The sequence below is a fragment of the Schistocerca serialis genome, chromosome 9 (assembly GCF_023864345.2).
Source record: "Schistocerca serialis cubense isolate TAMUIC-IGC-003099 chromosome 9, iqSchSeri2.2, whole genome shotgun sequence".
In the NCBI taxonomy this organism is placed as follows: Eukaryota; Metazoa; Arthropoda; class Insecta; order Orthoptera; family Acrididae; genus Schistocerca; species Schistocerca serialis.
This window is the reverse complement of record NC_064646.1, coordinates 508,391,763-508,412,561: the sequence shown is the minus strand read 5'-3', so window position 1 is coordinate 508,412,561 and position 20,799 is coordinate 508,391,763. Positions and strand designations below refer to the sequence as shown.

Genomic DNA, 20,799 nt, shown 5'->3' with positions numbered 1-20,799 from the left:
CTTTCATACCTTGTGTACGCGATACTACCGCCATCTGTATATGTGAATATCGCTATCTCAAGACTTTGTTCACTTAAGTGTAATCGGGTTGTTTCTCTCCACACTGTACACGAGCAGACATAATTTGAAACTCGGGAAATGGTAATGAAGGAGTCAGGTTCTACCTCTCCCTCTCCCACTCTCTCTCTCTTTCTCTCTCTCTCTCTCTCTCTCTCTCAACCTCCCTACCTCTTTCTGAATTTTACATATAGTGCTATATGCAAGGTGTGGCGAAAAAAAACGGGCCGATATAAGCACAGCGAAGCACGCCGAGGATTATTTTCGCTCTCAAAAAGAAAAACTTGTGTACTGCCATTTCACGCACTCTTCATGTTTTAAAAAATAATGTCTTGTATATTGCCCGTTGACACCCAGACAATCTGTAAATCGTTCATGCCACATTCAAGCATCTGTGTGATAACATTTCTGAATTTTGCACGACTGGTGTCTTTCAGTTCGGCAATTGTGTGCAGACGTCTAGCATACACGGTGTGTTTCGGGAACCCGGAAACGAAGTAATCACAGACCGATCACTCGGCAGATGTGGGAGGCAACCAAATGCCCCATTGCTTGAAATGCTGTGGTTAACAAACGTTCTGCAAGTTGCTGCCACTGAAGCTCGAGCACAATCAGACGTACCATCATCTAGCTACCGAGCGAGGGGGCGCAGTGCATAGCACACTGGACTCGCATTCGAGAGGACGGCGGTTGAAACACGCATCCGGCGATGTAGGTTTTCCGTGATTTCCCTAAATTTCTCCAGACAAATGCCGGGATGGTTACTTTGAGAGGGCACGGCCGATTTCCTTCCCCATCCTTCCTTAATCCCAGCTTGTGCCCCATCTCTAAGGATCTCGTTGTCGACGGGACGTTAAATGCTAAGCTGTTCCCCCTCCACCATCTAGCTGTAACCAGTACTCGTCTGCAGGAAACTGTTCGACTCAGACGCGAAGAACATGTCAACCATGGCAGCATAGCGGTGAGACGCGTCAGTGTTTGCATACCACACTGTATCAGGAACGTTGATTTCTGAGGATTATCCAGGCACCAGCAACGACAGTTTAGTTTGTTCACATAACCACTCAGATGAAAATGTGCTCACCACTAATCCCTAATTCTAGCCAACATTTCAATACACAGAGTTATTCGCTTTTCATAATCAATTCAATTTGACTCTTCTACAATCTGTATCTTGTACGATTGCAACTTTAAATCATTCCGTAAAATTCTGTGCATACTAGGACTGGACACTCCCACCATTGCCGCTATTTGTCTTACATAAGGCTTTGGACTCTTGATTACATTTTGCACCTCCTCTATTCTTCCATGTCACTGACAATTTCTGGATTTTCCTGGAGATTTCAGGGTAACTGGACTTCCTGTTTCTTCAAAGTTTTCTACTCATAACCTGATTGTGTGTGTCAACTATACAGGATCACTCTGTCGAAGGTTGAAATGTCAACGGTATTCCTGTGTAGCAGCAGCAAGACAGTCACCGTTTTGGCAAACAGCCTTCACAGCCAATGCGCGTTCAGGCCCGCTCCAACGCTCCAGCCAGCAAATGGTATATCTACCTAAAACATACACTCTAAGAAAAAAAATGAGACGTGCCACAAAGGAATTGTACGAACGGGACGAAACTCTTAAGATGTGATGTACATCAAACAAATGATCACCCCCCCCCCCCCCCCAAATGGATGATTAATCCAAAACAACGAGCTTTACAAACTGCCAAAGCGCACTGGTCCAGCTCTGGCACTGGAGCAAGCAGTTATTCGGCTTTGCATTCCTCCTAAGGAATATCGTGCAAATTCTGTACAGTTTGAGCGTAACTCCTTCAAAATCTCTATCTGGTTGGAGGACCCTGTCCATAAGGCTCCAAACGTTCTCAATTGGGCAGAGATCTGGCGAAGTTTCTGCCAGAGGTATGGTTTGGCAAGCACGAAGACGAGCAGCAGAAACTCTGTGCGGGATGGCATTATCTTGCTGAAAGTGAGCCCAGATGGCTTGTCACGAAGGGCAACAAGACGGAACGCGCAATATCGTCGAGCTGTTAGCTTGCCGTGGATGACAACCAAAGGGTTCCTGATATGAAATGAAATGGCACCCTAGACCGTCACTCTTGGTTGTCGGGAAGTTTGGCGGGTGGCGGTCAGGCTGGTATCCCACCACTGTTCAGGGCGTCTGCAGACACGTCTTCGCTGGTCGTCAGGGCTCAGTTAGAAGAGAGGCTCTTCAGTGAAGACAATTCTACTCCACTCAATGAGATTCGGGGCCTCAACGACCAGCGAAGGTGTGTCAGTAGAGGCCCCAGACAGCTGTGGTATACCAACCTGACTGACACACGATTTGTTTCCCTTCATGGCAAGCCATTCTGGGCTTACAATTCAGCAAGATACCGTCCACCCACACGCGGCGAGAGTTTCTGTAGCTTGTTTTCGTGCTCTCCCAACACTTCCTTCGCAAGCAAGGTCGCCGGATCTGTTCCCAGTTGAGAACGTTTGAAGGATTATGGGCAGGGCCTGCAGCCAGCACGGAATATTGACGACCTAGGCTCCAAGCACACAGGAGTCAGTCGCAATCTCATTGGTTTTTATTATTCTTGCATATCTAGATTTCGGCTGTAAATAGCCATCTTAAGTGCTAAAATAGAAGGAAAATTACAGAATCAGAATTAATTTCTTTTACATAGAACAATAAGTAAAACATCATGTTATCCAATAGTAGCTATCCATTCTGGCCATTTGAGTTACATCTAACAAACTGGTGGCAGTACAAGTCGTCATATGATCTCAGTGGTGTATAGGCAGAAAGGAACTGAGGCGATTGTTTACAGCATGTACTACAGCCTTATTTTACATCACATACACCAAGTAACGCCCTCTGTGTTACGAAATAAGTAGCAGAGTTTCATTTCAATACAGTAATGTAAAAAACTATCTAAAATCGGCAAGCATATTAGCAATTCACTTTGCAGTATTCAGGAAATGCCAGCTTAGAACGTGCTTGCTCGTATTTTAGTGGTGAAGCGATCGATCAAAACCAACGCCAGGGAGCATTAATACGTCCATACAACTATCTTATACAAAATTCTTACATCACTGTAGAAATAAAAATTAATAAATTTAAAATTCTTGTTGAAGATCGTCTTTATAAAATATAGTACGAACCAATTTGAAATTCGTCAAAAGCTAAAACCTCATATCATAGTGGTTAAGTGATCCACTACGTATTTAATATAAAAGTCCTTACAAGCAATTTTTATGAAGATCTGCTAACATAATAGCGAAATAATGAAGATTAACATGACAAGGCTGATTTAACCAGGTTCATTTAAAAGAACATACAAAAGCTCTCTACTGATGTAAAATTTCGTACATAAAGGTATGGTATAGCTCCAACTGTGTTATGCTGATTGCAGAAAGAGTCAAATGGTCTGTTGACCAAAATGGATAACTTCTATTGGATAACCTGGTGTTTTACTTATTGTTCTATGTAAAGTAAATTCTGTTTCTGTAATTTTCCTTGTATTTCACTACGGAAGATGGTAACTTATAGCTGAAATCTAAACATGCAAGACTAATAAATAGTAATGGGATTGCAAGTAATTGCTGTGTGCCTCTTCTTACTTATAGTCTGCAGTCGCTGTGCACAGTAGTTCCTTATGGAATCAAAGTTGGCTATTCCACTAATCCCATAAAACTTCAATTTATCTTGAAGAGTACTGTGATTCACACAGTCGAATACCATAGATATGTAGCAGAAAATACCAATCGCCATTATTTTATTACTTGACGCTTATAAAATTTGGTGATATGTTTCTTCAATGGTGGCTTCGGCTCTTCAATTCACTTATCAAGTAGAATAGCTAGCGATTCCCGCAACCTTTCCATGCGTCATGAGAGTTTCGCTTCTTCGTTTCCTTCTTCCGGCATCAATTTAATGGGATTGCATATAATCAAAAACTGGCTCTGAGCATTATGGGACTTAACTTCTGAGGTAATCAGTCCCCTAGAACTTAGAACTACTTAAACCTAACCAACCTAAGGACATCACACACATCCATGCCCGAGGCAGGATTCGAACCTGCGACCGTAGCGGTCTCGCGGTTCCAGACTGTAGCGCCTAGAATCGCTCGGCCACCCCGACCGGTATATATAATCACACGTGCCTAATTATGAACATCTTTTGCTACATCTAAAATGCGCAAAGTTCGCTGTGCTACCCAACGCAGCATAGAGACAGCAACTTGAAAGCTCAAAGTGTTCAGGTTGGCAGGGCGCTCCTTCGGAACAGAGGGGTGGAATCGCTCAGTGCTCACGGCAGGGGTGCGTTTCTGCACAAGGTGTGACAATAAGTAGATTTCAGCACTGAGGTGGTGTCATCTCAGATCTGAGATACAGTCGGAATTGTTATGCGAAATTTTGTTTCCCAAATTAAAGAGGGGCGTATGCGAAATTGGAATACCTTGAAAAAACCTTATAAAGTCCAAAGTTTTGAAGGCAATGAACTAAATTCGGTACAGTTGTTGTGAAATGTTACGTGGATATACACACAGGTTTGCATGCTTATTGTCGTTATATGTTTTAAGTAACAAATAACGGAATTTTTTTCAATAAGGTAGTAAAAATGTTCCAGTTTTGAAAAATCTATCAGACCGAAATTAATGCATTTCTCTATAAAATTTGAGCATTATTACAAATATCTGTGGAACAAAATTTTGATACCTTCTTTTGCTGGATTTTTACAGCTCTCCAAATATCTGTGGACCGATGACATCGCTGTTTGATCTCCTCCGCAAAATCAGCCAACCAACCAAATGTCTGTAAAAAAAGTTCAGCAAAGTTTAGGGCTTTTGTCTTACATAAAAGCCGTACTATTGTTTTAAATGAAAATTCCTTCTATAAAATATTTCACTACGGCATTGACTACCTGCATGCCAAATTTAAGTACCCTAACATCAGTTATTTGTGAGAAGAAATTACATAAATTTGTTAAAATGTGAGTTACGGGAAATCTGAATCAAAGATTGGCAGTGTTTGTATAAGGCCTTACCTTCTTTGGGTGAACAAGTGGAAACGTTATGCGTACCCTTCTTCATCCTGAAGCAGTCTTTTCTTTGCTTGTCTTCCGTGTTTGATCTGAGCAGTAATAATATCAGCGGCAGCAATTCTCCTGCTTTCAAGTTCTTTCGATATATACAGTGTGAAAGTTCTTGGATCAAATTTAGCCTCTATAGAGGTCTTGTCTGCCAAAATTATTAATGCTTAATAATTACACGTTACTGGAACGAGACATGCTTCAGGTTGTAATAATAGATCTGCACACAACTTTCCTAAACGTTAATCTTTAGCAACCACTTGTAAACAAACACCATAAATCAAAGAATACAAAATGAATGGCTGTGATGCATTTCACAGCCTTCCTGATGTACTACACTAGCTTTCCCTGCATGATAATTGTATAAAACTGGAAAAAAAAGCCACAGAAATAAATAATATGAGGAAATACAGAAAAAGAAAGAGGTATGGCCCCGTGCAAGCTTTTGCCAACCACTATTTTTATCACACTTGGGAGTGGGATTGGAACGTAATATTTAGGAATTGAAATTTCAGTATCATGTAGCACATGAAGGGCCAATAAAAAAATTTCACAATTTTCGTTGGTTTCAGTGTGTCCTCCCTTAATATGCCAGTTACGTTTTTGTTTCAATTAAATCTAGTATTGACAGTCATGGTAATGCGCTTGTGGTAACTGAATACTTTTCTACAAAATAATTGTGCTTGAGCAACCAGCGTACCATTTTGTGGCATCTTACTAGTTTTACAATCTCTGCCAGAATTTCGTAAAAACAGTAACAGTGAGCGGCTACTTTCGTGTGTTTTGAAAGGACGTGGCGATGATGAAATAGACTGCTTTCGCTTTGTATTCTTTCCCTCAGTTTTCACGGATAACTTGAGCCTCTCCATCTCGCTTCCAGGAGGCGCACATTGTCCGACCAGCGGCTGGCGGAGCTGCAGACGATGCTGGCCAAGGAGGCCATGGGAGGAAAGGTCAAGGACGTCCCAGTCGGCTACGGAGTCGTGGACGTGCAGAAAGTGTGAGTACGGCCACACAGCTGACCCTTGCAACAAGTGACCATCGTCTGTGTCTGACTTGCCTATAAGCTTGCAAGGTTTCTACAAAATATATGCTGCCTTACTGACATTGCCTTCTTATGTTTACCAAGAGCCTACACTCCGCTTACCATAAAAGTACGAGCTCCACTGAAACATGGGTGTAAGGCATTGCTTTTCGATATCTTCGAATCAGTGTGTACATCGATATCACTAGTCCAGATTGATAGCAAAGCTTGATGTTAATTTTGTGGAATTTTTCGCTTTTTATGTGTCCGTTTGCCTGTTTTCTAGATTACGTGTATTTTTTGACTGCGATGTACTCCATTTATTTGTTCACAAAAAGCTCATTTTTGTTACACACTATCATCATTAGTAGGCCTGTACTCCGAACGTACTTCTGCCACTGCCTGTTTTCGTCACATGACAGAGAAGATACCGTTACAGTGTTTTACTAACTTCTATGTACTCTCTAAGACAAAAAATAAGACGCAACTCGAAGGAATTCCCGGAATGGTGCTGAAACTGGTAGTAGCGATGTGCATGCACACACAAACAAATGATTACAATTTCACAAAATATGGATGATTTATTCAAAAGAAAGAGCTTCACAGATTTAGCAAAGTAATAACGCATTGGACTCCCTATGGCCCTTATACAAGCAATTATTCGGCTTGGCATTGATTCATAGAGTTGTTGAATGTTCCTTCGAGGGATATCCTACAAACGTACTCGTTTGGGGGAGGTCTGGCGACCTTCCTGACTAAGGTACGGTTTGGCAAGCAGGAGGCATGCAGTAAAACTCATCCTTTATGAGTGCTGACACTACCTTGCTGAATGTAAGCGCAGGATAGCTTGCCATGAGGGGCAAGAAAACGGGACGCAGAATACCGTCGACGTACCGCTGTGCCATGAGGGTGCCGCGGATGACCGCCAGAGGCGTCCTGCTGTGGAAAGACTTGCCACACAAGCCTATCACACCTGATTGTGGGGCCGCAAGTCGGGCGACATTCGGTGTGATTACCCACCACTGTCAGGCGCCTCTCCAGACATGTCTTCGATGGTCGTCTGGACTCCACTCGAACCGGGACTCAGCATCGAAGGCAATTCTACTCCAGTCAATGAGATTCCAGCCAATTGGACATATTGCTGCACGATATACTTTAGAAGGACATGCAACAGCTCTATGAATCAATGTCAAGCTGAATAACTGCTTGCAGAAGGGTCAGACGTGGACGTAAGCGTTACTGACTGACTCAGTTTGTGTAGCTCTTTTCCTTGAATAAATCATCCAATTTTTCCGAAATTGTAATAATTTGTATTTTGTGATATAACGTCTGCACGATAATTTCGTTGAGAGCTGTAGAATAGTCTTCCAATTAAGACTAAATATGTCCTTCTCGTCCCCATATTGGTGATCTATGTATTACCCGGAGAATCAACTGTGGTCTCCGAGTAAAGAAGTCTTCAGCGCCCGCGTATCTTTATCGTCCGCCGTGTTGCACGTAGATGAGAAGGGAAGACCGGATTTACTTACGTATTTCTAATTGTAAATCTTATACCATTAACTGTAAAATTATATCAATCAGGGAACTATGAAATCCGCACAATAGTACAATATTTCGTTATGTGACACCCACACAACTAGATTAACTTCTTCCTTGATATACTGTTGTCATAGTTATTGTTATTGTTGTTGTTGTTGTTGCTGAAGTTGTTGTGGACTTCAGAACGAAGTCTGAATCCATCCATGTCTCCCAGCTGGTCCATCCTTTGCAGTCATCATCATCTCTGCGTACCTGTTCCTACCTACGCCCGCGTGGCTCGACTTGCTACAGTCAAACATTAGTCTCGCTCTGCGATTTTTACCCGACATCCTTCCCTCCATTACTAAACTAAACATACCTTGACATCCCAAGACGTGACCTATCAACCGCTTGCTTGTTTTCTTAATTAGTAAATTTCTACCGTACACCGCCAGTCCAAAAAGTTCAAAGATTGGTTTTATTCCTGACATACAAGCGGCGCAGCACAGTAGCTGTGGTGGCAGCTGACAACTGTAAACAACGAAAGACCTGCATGCGATCAGTCAGCTGTGACCACGCAGTGTTAAATAGTGGGCTTACGTTCAGGACATTCTCCAGAATGTTTTTAAGAAGAGAAAAGTGTGGGCAATGTTCATGCCGCACACCTCGCCTTCCGAACAGAAACAATAACGCGAGGACGCCTGCAGCGCCGTGATTGAAATGCATAATGCGGGCAATTAATTTCTGGAGAAAATCATCACCGGCGACGAGACGATGTTACGAATACGAACGTACCACGAAAACCAATGTGCAGGAATTCACATGATGGTGCAACATAACCGACATACGAGCAGTGTGACACACGAGTTGTACAAAATCGCAAAGAAGTGCTTTTCTGATAGTTTCACGTGATTCTAAGAACGTTCTATGCATTGAACTCAAGTGTCGGGGAGACTATGTGGAACACCTGAAACATTAAAATCATCGTCTTAACTTTTTTAATGTTTTTAAATAATCCAGTCTGGACACCTTTCCGTTCAGTATTTCCCCATTAGTTATGCGACTGCCCCTACAATCTTCTGTTCATTCCGTTCAGCTGTACTTTCAAGTCTTTCGCTGCCTCTGACAGAATTACGTCATCGGTAAAACTCAAAGTCTTTATTTCTTCTCACTGAATTTTAATTCCTTCTACAAATTCAGCTTTGGCTTCCTTTACTGCTTGCTAGATGTACAGATTGAATAATCTGGAGAACAGACTCTCAACCACTGCTTACCGTTCTAACGACATTTATAAAATTGTCTTTATGTTCGGTTCCCTTGTACAGTATATATATATATATATATATATATATATATATATATATATATATACTGTACATATATATATATATATATATATATATATTAGATTTTCCTTCTTTGCTTGGTACTAACTTGCGATCTGAGTTCTTGAACTTTGTACGGGCACTTCTCTTTAATATATTCTTGTACCCGTATGTTTTCTCCATTGTGGTGTGTGTTTCTATGGCTTGGCGTTTCTTATCTAGGCGTTCCCGCTTTTTCATTTTGCACTTTCTGTCAATCTTATTTTTTAGACGATTGTATTCACCTTTGCCTCCTTCATCTACCGTCATTTTATATTTTGTTCGTAATCAGTTAAATACCTCTTTTATTATCTAACAATTTCTTCAGTCTTGACATAATGTACTAATTTTAAAATATCTCTTGTGGTGATTTTCATGCTAATAATAAAAGAAGATCTAGGCAGTTAATATGTTTTCTTTGGATTCCATCGCTGCTAGGAGTTTGTTTAAGGACTAAAACTATTTTTCCACTAGCTCTGTGGCCATATACTGAGAGAATTAATTATTTCTCACTACGCATCTGCTTTGGCTGTTGCGACATTGTCAAGTTACGCAGGTTGAGGGAGCTAAGACATGCCTCCCCAGATATGTCCAGTATGAGTAAATATAACGAGGTGCGGTTATAGGCGACAATGTGGCAAATTTCCTGACGTTCACAGCTAATGTTTACGATTTATAGTCGCCGAATTGCAACACTGCGATTTAATGCTAAGAGGACGCAGTGGACAGCTCGTCAAAACCCAACACAGATCAGCATGAAAACAGGGAGAAGGTGTGCTGAATCGTGAAAGAAAAAGCGAGATAGACACAGTGAATGGTCCAAACACAAAAAGAGCAATATAGATCAGTTTGATACAACAATGGCGCCGTGGTTCAGTGATCCCTGCGGTGGGCTTCCAAGCAGGGGAGCTGTGTTCGAACCTCCGCGGTATCAATTTTTTTTCTTTCGCTGTTCACCGTATTCAAATTTGTGCCGTTTGCAACAGCGAGGTGTAAGAAAGAGGCCTATAATGGCAGTTGATTCTGCGCAAGTACTCTATTAGCAGCCGAACGGAAGTGGATTTCGAATGGGAACCGCAAACGATGGCGACAAGGCGACAAGTCAACAAAATCCTCCACCAGAAAACACGTCTGGCATGTCATACACGGCATTAGTGACAGTACAAGTGTCATATGATACGAATCTCTTACCGACGCACCTAATTTGTAAGCCTGGTAAGTGAGTGAGATATGCCTCCTTGCCCGATTTAGGTGTTCGTATGAATATGGTGAATGTGATCACTGCCAAGGAAGTGATGAAAACATAATAGTTTGTCACATAAGCTGCAACAAATGAACACAACAGTTGCACAATCACACAGTCTCTCTGTGCTCTGACAAAACGTATGTTTCTAACTTTTTTGAAGTTGCGTTCCATTTTCGGAGTTTTGAATCTGGAATTCCTTTGTTGTAACACAGTTCACACCTGTTTATTTGTTGTTTTCATTTCTGAGAGACGTCTATGTGGTATCTCTCCTGCTCTCACTATTCATCACATTTATTTGCGACGGTAACGTATTCTTACCACATGGCTTTTATTCTATAATCAATCTATTGTATGACAGTTGCCAAGAATACAGAAAGAGGAAAAACAGTTCAATGACCGGATGGACAGTTCATGTTGTTGCGAAAAAAATAAAAGCAAATGACATATAGTTTTGAAACGGCGCACCCGCTTAACAGTCAGACACCGTGATCTTTTCTTTCTTTCTTTCTTTCTTTCCCATTATGGTTCGTTGTATTTGATCGTAGCAGACGTCACGTGACATTCACTGAAGTCCGACTCTGACCCCCTCACTCAGTTTTTCACTGCAGAGACCAGTCAGCTGAGCTACCGTGCCGGCCAGGTAAGCACTAAGCCCCTGAGCTCTCCAGCTGCTCTGCATTGCACTTCCTGTCCTTGGAGCGTTCACTGATATTTTTTTTTTATTTTGCTGTTCAGCACACCTCCTTCCTGTTTTCACGCTTGATCTGTGTTCAGTTTTTTACGGGCTACCCACTGGACCATCTTACCACTAAATCTGAGCGGGGTGCAACGGCTAGTTTCCCTTGTGAGCTACGTGCCTGCTTACATCTGGTGTAACAGAAAGGGGCCTTTTCTTCCGACGGCGGGACAATGGTTCGCGGCGCTCTTATCTTCATATTATTCGATCAATACATGTTATGTAGTGAAGCTTCTCTTAGAAGGTCTTTCAAATATCACAGAAAAAGGTACACAGTTCCATCAGTAATGAACTAAGTCGGTGTCGTAATTCGGCGATTATAAACGATAAAAATTAGTTCTGAACGTCCGGAAATTGTCCTTGTTGTCCTCTATACTGGGCGACAACCCCACCGTCATTCTGGGTATGTTCGCGCTGACCCGTCTTAGCTACCTCACACTGTGTATTTAGATGGCTGTCAAAAGCACTTTAGTGCAGTGCAAGTATTCATTCTGGCTAGTATAACGGTACTTTGCGGGCAGACGTGTCAATTGGCATCATATTAATTAAAATGGGGGATAAATAGACTTTATTTTGGAAGAATTAAAAAGGGGAAAGTAATACGAAACTTTAATAACTGCACAGTATTACTAAGAAGCAATATAATGAAACGTAATAAAAAGCAAAGTAGCAAAGACCAAGCGGGACAGAAAGATATAGGGGCGCGTTTGTTTTTTAATACATATAAAAGAACATGTAACACATTATTGAGCTCTCTACCTTCAGTTATCGCGATCGGGCTAGTCGATGAAAAAGTGGTACGCGACTGCGAAATTCGTTAAGGAGATTATTTAAAGAGTCTTCAAGCACGTTTAAAATACATTACGTGTGACGAAGTGATCAGAGGCGGTTATTGTCGGGTGAAGTGAAAATGATTCCGACAACATAATTCGAACTTTGTGTTAGCTGGGAAAGTACTCTTGGGAAACTATTATGGTTGTGGAACCCACGAAAGTTGTACGCAACGGAAAGCTATAGTTTACGTAATTCTGCATTTTGTAAAATTGTGAAACGCGCGTGCGCGGAACATTAAGAGAATCTAATCCTTGGACGGTTGACGGGGTAACTGATACAAACAACGCACCAGCACAAAAATAGTTCGCTCATTAACTACCAGATATGAAGGATAGGATCATCACCTCCAATCCCGATTCATATTTCATATTTAGTTAGTGAAAAGAAAAGTGTTAATAAACAAACTACATTTCAATTTAACCCACGATTTCGGATTCATTACGTAGCCTTGACTACATGATAAACAATATTTGTGGAGGTTGTATAAAACGTATCGTCATAATATTTAGCCAACCAATATTGGGGACACCAAAAATGTAAATCCATGAAATTGTTCTTACAGCGGATGTATAATGTGTGAGTGCGACGAACCATATTGAGAAACTGAACATCCATTACGTACTTGCATGTTTATCTGCGAAAATGCTCCTTGTCGGTACATCAGCATAGAGTTCGAATAGAATCGCTGGAACATTGCTAACCATTCAGGTTAATCTAACATCTAAATACGCATAATGCTGGTACCACCAGGATGTGTTCTTTCTCCTCACCCCCGTGGCAGTAATTGAATTAAGAGTCAGCCGGGAATAACATTTAAATCAATTGACGACCATTGAGCTAGCGTCATGAATTTTCAAACGTCCACTGCGATGTTTGAAGGCGAGTGACACCAAGAGTGCCAACGTCGATCGAGGGGTGTCGTCGTGATCGTACTGAATGACATTGAGCGGTCACACTAGGCACGTGTCTGGCACGTGAGCTTAGCCGTCAGCGCAGCAAGGTTATGTCTAAATCCATGGCATTGTTAACAGTAGCTTTAAAACGTGTTTTATTACCAGCTCCCTTACGTTGCGTCCCAAGTGTCATGTACGTACTTGACACTCTCAGCGTCGTCAGTAGAGATACAAGAACCGAAGAGCCTGAACGTGGGTCTCTGATGTTTATAAACACAACGTGACGTCAGTTCAGGCGACCATAACGAGAACTCTTATTCAAAGGTCCAAGTCCGGTCCGTTAATGGCAATCAGTCCCGTTGTCTCTCTACAAGTGACAATCGTCGGAATTCACATTAATCTTCGCGTCAGTTGTGTAAGACTGTATCTAATGGATTCCTAACGAGGCAAAAAATGCTAAAAAAATATCTGAAATATGGGGTCCAGTAATAAAGACACTAATAAAAACAGCCAGTACATGTTGCGTAATACGATATCTAACGGATTCTTATCAAGGGAGAAAAAATACGAGAAAATATCTGAATTGTGGTCTTCAGTCATATACTTTTGTGACGCACAACGGACTTTTGCCCGATGCTCGTACTAAAACAAGTGAAGGAGATAAGAAAGCGGTGCTGAAGCGTTGAACCTCTCGCGCTAAACAGTCTCAACGCAACGAATACCGACCTGTCGTAAATACGAGTAAAATCGCTAAATTCTAGTTACCTATTAAATCTCCCTTGTCTCTAAGCCATCTACAAAGATTACACGAAGTTTCTTGCCGTATAAACCAATTTTACATCTATCACAAAGCCCGAGACTGTTGCGTTTGGTTCCGAGTGAGTAAATTTTCAGTTGATCACGATGAGATTGATCCTTTTTTTCCAACATGACATTATCTGATTTGGTTATGCACTTTGATAGACGTGCATTCGATATAGCATCGTCATGCATATTCCTGATTGTCAATCATCCTTTTAACTGAGACTGAATGCTGTATCGTCTTGGGGGATTATTCCGGGATACTTCTTGAATACCCCTCCCTGACTTTTATTTCAATAGCATGCCGCCTGGCCTTACGTAATTAGCAGGGATGTCAGTTATGGTTTGTAGGTAATAAATTTCAACTACTTTCATACTGAATACATTATTGTGTGATAAAATATTGCAACTCGTATCGTAATTGCTTCGTCTATAGATCCATATGTGTATTTCAGCTTCATTTATACAGCCACAGCCACTGCTTCAGGACACACACACACACACACACACACACAGAGAGAGAGAGAGAGAGAGAGAGAGAGAGAGAGAGGGAGGGAGGGAGAGAGGGAGGGAGGGAGAGAGAGAGAGAGGGAGAGAGAGAGAGGACTGAGGCAGATTAGTGCACTTCCCCTGTTACTTTTTATTGCATTTATAGGAGTGGTTATAAAGGAAATCAAAGCGATAGTAAATGGTAATCTCAATGTGTTAGTCCCTGGTGATGGCGTCGCTACTTGGGGAGAAACAGAACTGGTGGTAGAGGGAAGATTAGACGAGTACAACTCCAAGTTTAAAGAGAACCACCTGACAGTGAGCACCAGCAGAATTGTAGCGACGATTTTGAGCAGGACATCTGTCCAGGGAAACCTGAAGCTAGATGGAGAGAAAACAATGTGTGGATGCTTTCAATTACCTGGAAACTACAATATTAAGGAAAGAACTGCAACAATAGAAGTACAGAACAAAGTAAGAAAGAAATCCGAATTTTTCCATCAAGTGTGGGTAAAGGGAGATCCTATGAGAGCCAAACGGACCATATTTGAAACGTATCTCGGGCCGATTATGACATACAGCTAGGAGTTCTCTGTAATCAACAAGGCAAGTTTGAGCAAGCTACCAGCATGCGATCAACCTTGCAGAAGACTACATGAAATTAGGAATGAAAACTTTAGAGCAGATATGAAAGTGGGTCTGTCAATGAGTGGCTAAGTTCTTCCAGTTGTGGTTTGGACGTGTGAAGAGGATGAAAAATATCCGCTTGCCAAAGCAATGGTTGGGTGGAAACGTACAGGAGAAAGCATCGATAGGACGACTCTGAAAAAGATGATTGGATCAGATTAAGGAAGATCTGAAGACTAAAGGAGGAAATTGGTAGACTATATCAAGGCAAGAAGTATATTAAGACAGAAAAAACTCCTAGCAAATTGTTTTACACACCCTACTCGGCTCTTTGAAAGAATCCTAAGATGATGACGAGTTGTGTAGTTTGTATATAGTTTAATTACACGGTGATGATTATTGAACTGTTTGAAATAAAATCGTGATAACTTCTGAACGGTTTGCGTTAGGACGTTCAAACTGCACGGTTGGCCGCGGGGTATGATGGGAATTAGTACGCGCTGTACGGTTTGGTTTAGCGGTGAATAACGCTTTCATTTGGATTGGTTCGTCAATAAGGAAAATTGGCCCATTTGGGGACCGAGAATCCGCACTTCACGATCGAGAAGTATCTTCACCCTCAACGGGTGACTACGTGGTGTGCAATGTCCAGTCACGGAATAATCGGTGCGATATTTGTTGATGGCATGATGACTGCCGAACTGTACGTGAATGTTTTGGAAGATAATTTCATCCCCATTATCCAAACTGAGTCTCATTTCGACAAGATGCGGTTCATGCAAGGCGGATCTTGACCTCATCGAAGCAGGTGAGTGTTTGATGTCTTGGAAGAGCACTTTGGGGACCGCATTCTGGCTCTGGGGTACCCAGAGGCCACTGGCATTGGCTTAAATTGGCCGCCATATCCTCTGGATGTTCAACATGTGCGACTGCTTTCTGTGGGGTTATATTAAAGACAAGGTGTACAGCAATAACCCCAAAACCATCGCTGAGCTGAAAACAGCTATTCATGACGTCATTGACAGCATCGAAGTTCCGACGCTTCGGCGGATCATGCAGAATTTCGCTATTCGTCTGCGTCACATCATCGCTAATGATGGCAAGCATATCGAACATATCACAACGTAAATCTGAATACCTGTAGTGACGTTTACATCTTCAATAAAGTGTTTGCACCCCGTAGTTTGCAACTAATTTACGTTTTATTCATATAGTTCAATAATTATCATTCTGTACATCAGGATAAAGGTATGTAATGATATATGAAAGGCAGGGGATGAGTTCTGTGACAATGGCCAGAGCACAGAAGACGTTAAATGCATTGCTGAAAATCAGAAATTTGTTAATATCGAATATTAAATTTAAATATTAGGAAATCTTTTCTCAAAGTATTTGTTTCGAATTTAGCTTTCTATGGAAATAAAAAGTAATCAATAAACAGTTCAGACAAGAATAAAAGACAAGCTTTTGAACTCTGCTGGCACTGAAGGATGCAGAAGATTAGGTGGGTGGATCGACTAACTAACGAGGAACTGACTCGAGTTGCGGAGAAATGAAATTTGTGGCACAATATGACTAAAAGGAGAGACCGGTTGATAGAGCATACACTGAGGCACGAAGGATTCGTCAATTGTGTAATGGTACGAAGTGCTTGGTGTAAAAATTATAGAGGTAGACAAAGGTGTAGCTATAGTAAGCAGGCTCAGATGAATTTAAAATGCAATACTTACGTGAGATGAAGAGACTAGCACGGGATAGGCTATCGTGAAGATCATAAAACACGTCTTCAGACTGAATACTACAATAAAAACGATAACAGTGAATTATTGCAACCATTATCTTCCGTTATCGGAAGAATTGTGTTACCTAAACGATTGCGAAAGTTTTATTCATGCCCTTCCACACACGACGTTGCTTACTGGAGTAAAGAAAGCTGCAATGAGAGCACGACTCATGTGTCCATATAACATATATCATACAAACAGCATGTTTTATAACACTCTACTGGAGGGCTCTTCCGAACGCGTTCAATGCGTGAATTATCAGATGTCAGATGCACGGACTATATGCCCAACTCCCCAAAGATGATACTGCAATATTATAGACAACAGAGAAAATTTAGGATCTGTTAGATGAAGACCAGCTTTCTTTCTAAAAGGTAAGGGAACAAGAGAGACTGTTCTAATGTTGGGATCTAAACATCGAAGTAGCAATGACGGAAATATAAGAAAGGTTGAAGGGTGCGATTAAAATTCAGAATGAATAAATATAAATGATAATACTCACTGATGACATTGCTATCCTAGGAGGAAGTGAAGAGGGATTATAGGGTCTGTTGAAGGAACAAAGAGTCTAATGAGTACGGAGTACAGAACAAGACCAAAGAAATGACAAACAGTAGGAATGAGTGTAGCGAGAAACTTAACATGGAAATTGGTGATCGCGAACAAGAGAAGTTAATCGGACGAAGCTAGGAGGACATAAAAAGGAGATGAGCGGAGCACAATCAAAGAGGCTATGCCTGGCCTAGAGGAGTCTGCTAGTATTAGTTTCTGAGAATGTACGTCTGGAGCGCGGCATTGCATAGTATTGAACTGTGGACTGTGGGAAAATTCCGAAAAGAAAAGGCTCGGCGTTTGCAGATGGGCATCATTTTGCCGTAATGTAAGAACAGGATGGATGCCATAAAGGGCAACAAAACATTACCAGTTTATCACTGAGTGGAGTAGTCTTCAACGATGAGTCCCACTTCGAAATGAGCCTCTATGACCGGACATGTCTGGAGACGCCCCGGACACCGGTGGTTTACCAACCTTACTGTCGTCTGCCATATCGCCGGCAACAAGGAGTGATTTTTGGACAACGTGGTTGTGGAGAGAAGCAGCGATTAGTATGATTAATCAGTAATTCAAGAACAGTCTTAATCGCATTTATTATTGTTATAATACCGCATACTGGTTCCAACCCGACGTAGGGGTCATCTTCTGGGCGTTTACACCATTGGTCGACTGCAAGTGGTGTCACTCCTGTCTACATAACGGTAGGAAATATGCGATTAAGACTGTTCTTGAATTATTGATTAACAAAGAGTGATGATCTGGGGTACCACTACATTTCACTGCAGGACGCCTTTGGTTTTGATCCGCGGCAGCCTTACAACACAGCCATACGTCGAAGATATTCTACGACCCGTTTCGTTGCCCTTCGCGGCAAGCCTCCCTCGGCTTACTTTTCAGCAAAATAGTGCCCACCCACATACGGCGAAAGTTTCTGCTCCTTTTCTTCGTGCTCGCCAAATCCTACGTTGGCCAGCAACATCGCCGGATATCTTCAACTGAGAACGTTTAGAGCATTATTGACAGGGCCTTCCATTCATATGGGGATTCTCATGATCTGAGGAATCAATTGGACAGAATTTGGCACGATATCAGTGAAGAGGACATCCAGAAATTGAGTCAATCAGTGCCAAGCCGACCAACTGCTTCCGTAAGGGGCAGAGGTGGACCAACGCGTAATTGCCTTGCTCAATTTGTGAACCTCTTTCTCTCGAATAAAATATCACATTTTTCTGAAATTGTAATAATTCGTTTTTCTGTACATGTGTATTACATCCACCGATTTCCGTCCTTTTCAGGTAATTCCTTCTCGGAGCTTCGTTTTTTGCTTCAAAAAGCATTTTGTTTCTTTAATGCCATAATTTAGGCGAGTACTGTTCCAGCGACGGGTTTTCAGGCTTAGTTGATGGAAGCTAAAGCCCACCAAACGTGTTACGGCACTGCGAATAACAGGTGGTTTTGACTTCCAGTATATGTTAATAACAGAGTAAAACCAAATACCAAAACCTGATCTACTCGAAAAAACTGACAAAGTAAACACAATTAAATAGATCGATATGGAAACGGTCTGATAATTTCGCGCAATTATACATAGTGACCGAGAGTGTTGTTACGTTACATCGGAACCAACTTTTGTTACGTATAATTACAGGTTCACGAAGGAGTTTTCATCTGAAGCAATCTATTCGAAATAGATCGTGTCGCGCAATTCATCTCTGATTTATGAAAAGAGCGGCGAGTTAAACAGATGAAACAATACCTACTTCCAATATTTCTTTGTCTGTCACAACGTGAGTGCAGCAGCTGCTAATGAATCGTGCGTGTGGCACGCTTCCAGGGGGAAGAGGCAGTCGGACCAGCGGCTGGCGCAGCTGCAGACGATGGCGGCGCTGGAGGCGATGGGCGGCAGCGTCAAGCACGTCCCCGTGGGCTACGGCGCCGTCGACGTACGCAAAGTGTGAGTAGCAGCACCGACCACTGCATTCATCGTACAGGGTTACTAAGGATCACGTGAGCTAAGTGACATTCATGACTAAACGCCTGAGTTACAAATACAATTAACTGAACTGTAAAGCCCCAGTGTCTGTAACATATGGCGTGTGCATGTCTGGTTGCCTAATGTTTTCTCCACAATACAATTTTATGCCTACAAATGATTAAGATGACCCTGCCATTGACTGCATACTCTTAGAGACTTCCATAAAATAAGGTACCGTGTTGTGGTTTTATTTCACTTCAGTGTAGCACCATCATTCCTATTGGGGTGCTACTAAAATGAATCACAACTTAGATACCGTAAATTATTTATTCTCAAAAAAGCATGTAGAATGCAAAAAATTATATAAATATGAAGCATGCAATATCGGGTTCTACCCCGACATGTGATTTCGAGATTTGCAGAAGATATGTTTCACTTCCTTTAGACGGCGCCCCCTGTTGCTATACAGGCACAATGTTAGCTGATGCTGTTTAACTGTGAGAAATAAAAGACCTTCACTCTGACTGACGCTTTCAGAAAATGCTCAATAGGCAAGCAAATGAAACTCACCACATTTACTGTGAGTGTCTCCCTATACGCATGTCACCTCCTGAAGTACGACCAGCAGTTGCACTGGACCAATGGTCAGCTCGCTGGCACGTTGGCCGCAGTGCAGACGACGTGCGAGGCACACCTGCACTTCTCTGCCTAAACACTCTGCGCTCTCTCTCTCTCTCTCTCTCTCTCTCTCTCTCTCTCTCAGGACAGTAAATCTTCACCCCTGCAGAAAACGTAAGTCTCTTCCCAGCGCCTCTTTGGCCGGTAGCTGCTTCTGGGGAACATGTGGCCCACTTCACCTTTACTTTCAGTGCTCAGCGCAAATTACCTCTCAGTACAGAAATAGTTAGTACGTGGTATTAGCCACTGTCATCCAATGAAACGATCTATAATCCGAATTTGCATTGTAAACAGTGATCTAATATAAATAAACATCTACAAGAATATTAAATGTTTTGTGGCAAAATCTTACCACCTTGCAGCAAAGTCAGTTGCATTCGGGAAATCTTCACAGTGTCCCGTGTATACTGGATTGTCTGCCTTTCTGCTCCACAGTCGCTCTTTGTAGGCGTATTTGGTTTCCTTTTATACAACGACACCGCACATTTGCAATGGTTCATCTTCATTTGGTTAAGAATTATACAGGATTTTTTTTTCGATGGACAAAGCCAGAAGGTTTTTCAGCAATACTTCGAAATTTCTGTAGGTCTGCATTTATAGTATTTTTCCAGGCTACGTCCCTGTATTGCACAATAAAAAAGTCGCCATTTTCTAAAAATATAGCTTCCGAAAATGATGGTTCTCTTGAGCTGCGTCGTTTAATATTCGTGTCATCAGTGAAAGAATGGATAGGAAGTTGTTAATTGTTTTGCATTTTTCCAAACTCTCTAAGAAATGCTTTTGACTTCGCAGTTTTGGTGGAGGTGTATGACTTAGGACAGCTGGATACAAGGTGGGAGTACTCTTAATCGTGACCAAAGTCATCCGCATTGTGTGATTTAGTACCATGTCTGTTTTCTTGGTGTGTGGGCAGGTCAGCTAAATCAGAGCTAAAACCGTTGTTCATAATGTAGTTGCCGGAGGGCCCCACGTCCCGCCACATTTCTGTCTGATTTCATTGCTTGCGTTTCTCACGTCAGCCTTACACCTTAACTTTCTGTCTAAAGTAACTCCTGGATACTTATGAGATTTATTGTGAATTCAGGTGGCACTGTTGAAACAAATTCCAAGTTATATATCTGCAAATTTATTGTTCA

The 20,799-nt window shown here is 41.9% G+C and overlaps 1 protein-coding gene across 1 annotated transcript in view; it reads left to right on the top strand.

Annotated features, from left to right (window-relative positions):
- Positions 1–20,799, top strand: part of LOC126419817 (uncharacterized) — a 104,236-nt gene that overhangs the window by 71,416 nt on the left and 12,021 nt on the right. The window contains exons 2-3 of the mRNA XM_050087043.1: positions 6,020–6,139; positions 18,845–18,964. Of these exons, the coding sequence (XP_049943000.1) occupies positions 6,020–6,139; positions 18,845–18,964 (240 nt within the window). The remainder of the gene's footprint in view (positions 1–6,019; positions 6,140–18,844; positions 18,965–20,799) is intronic.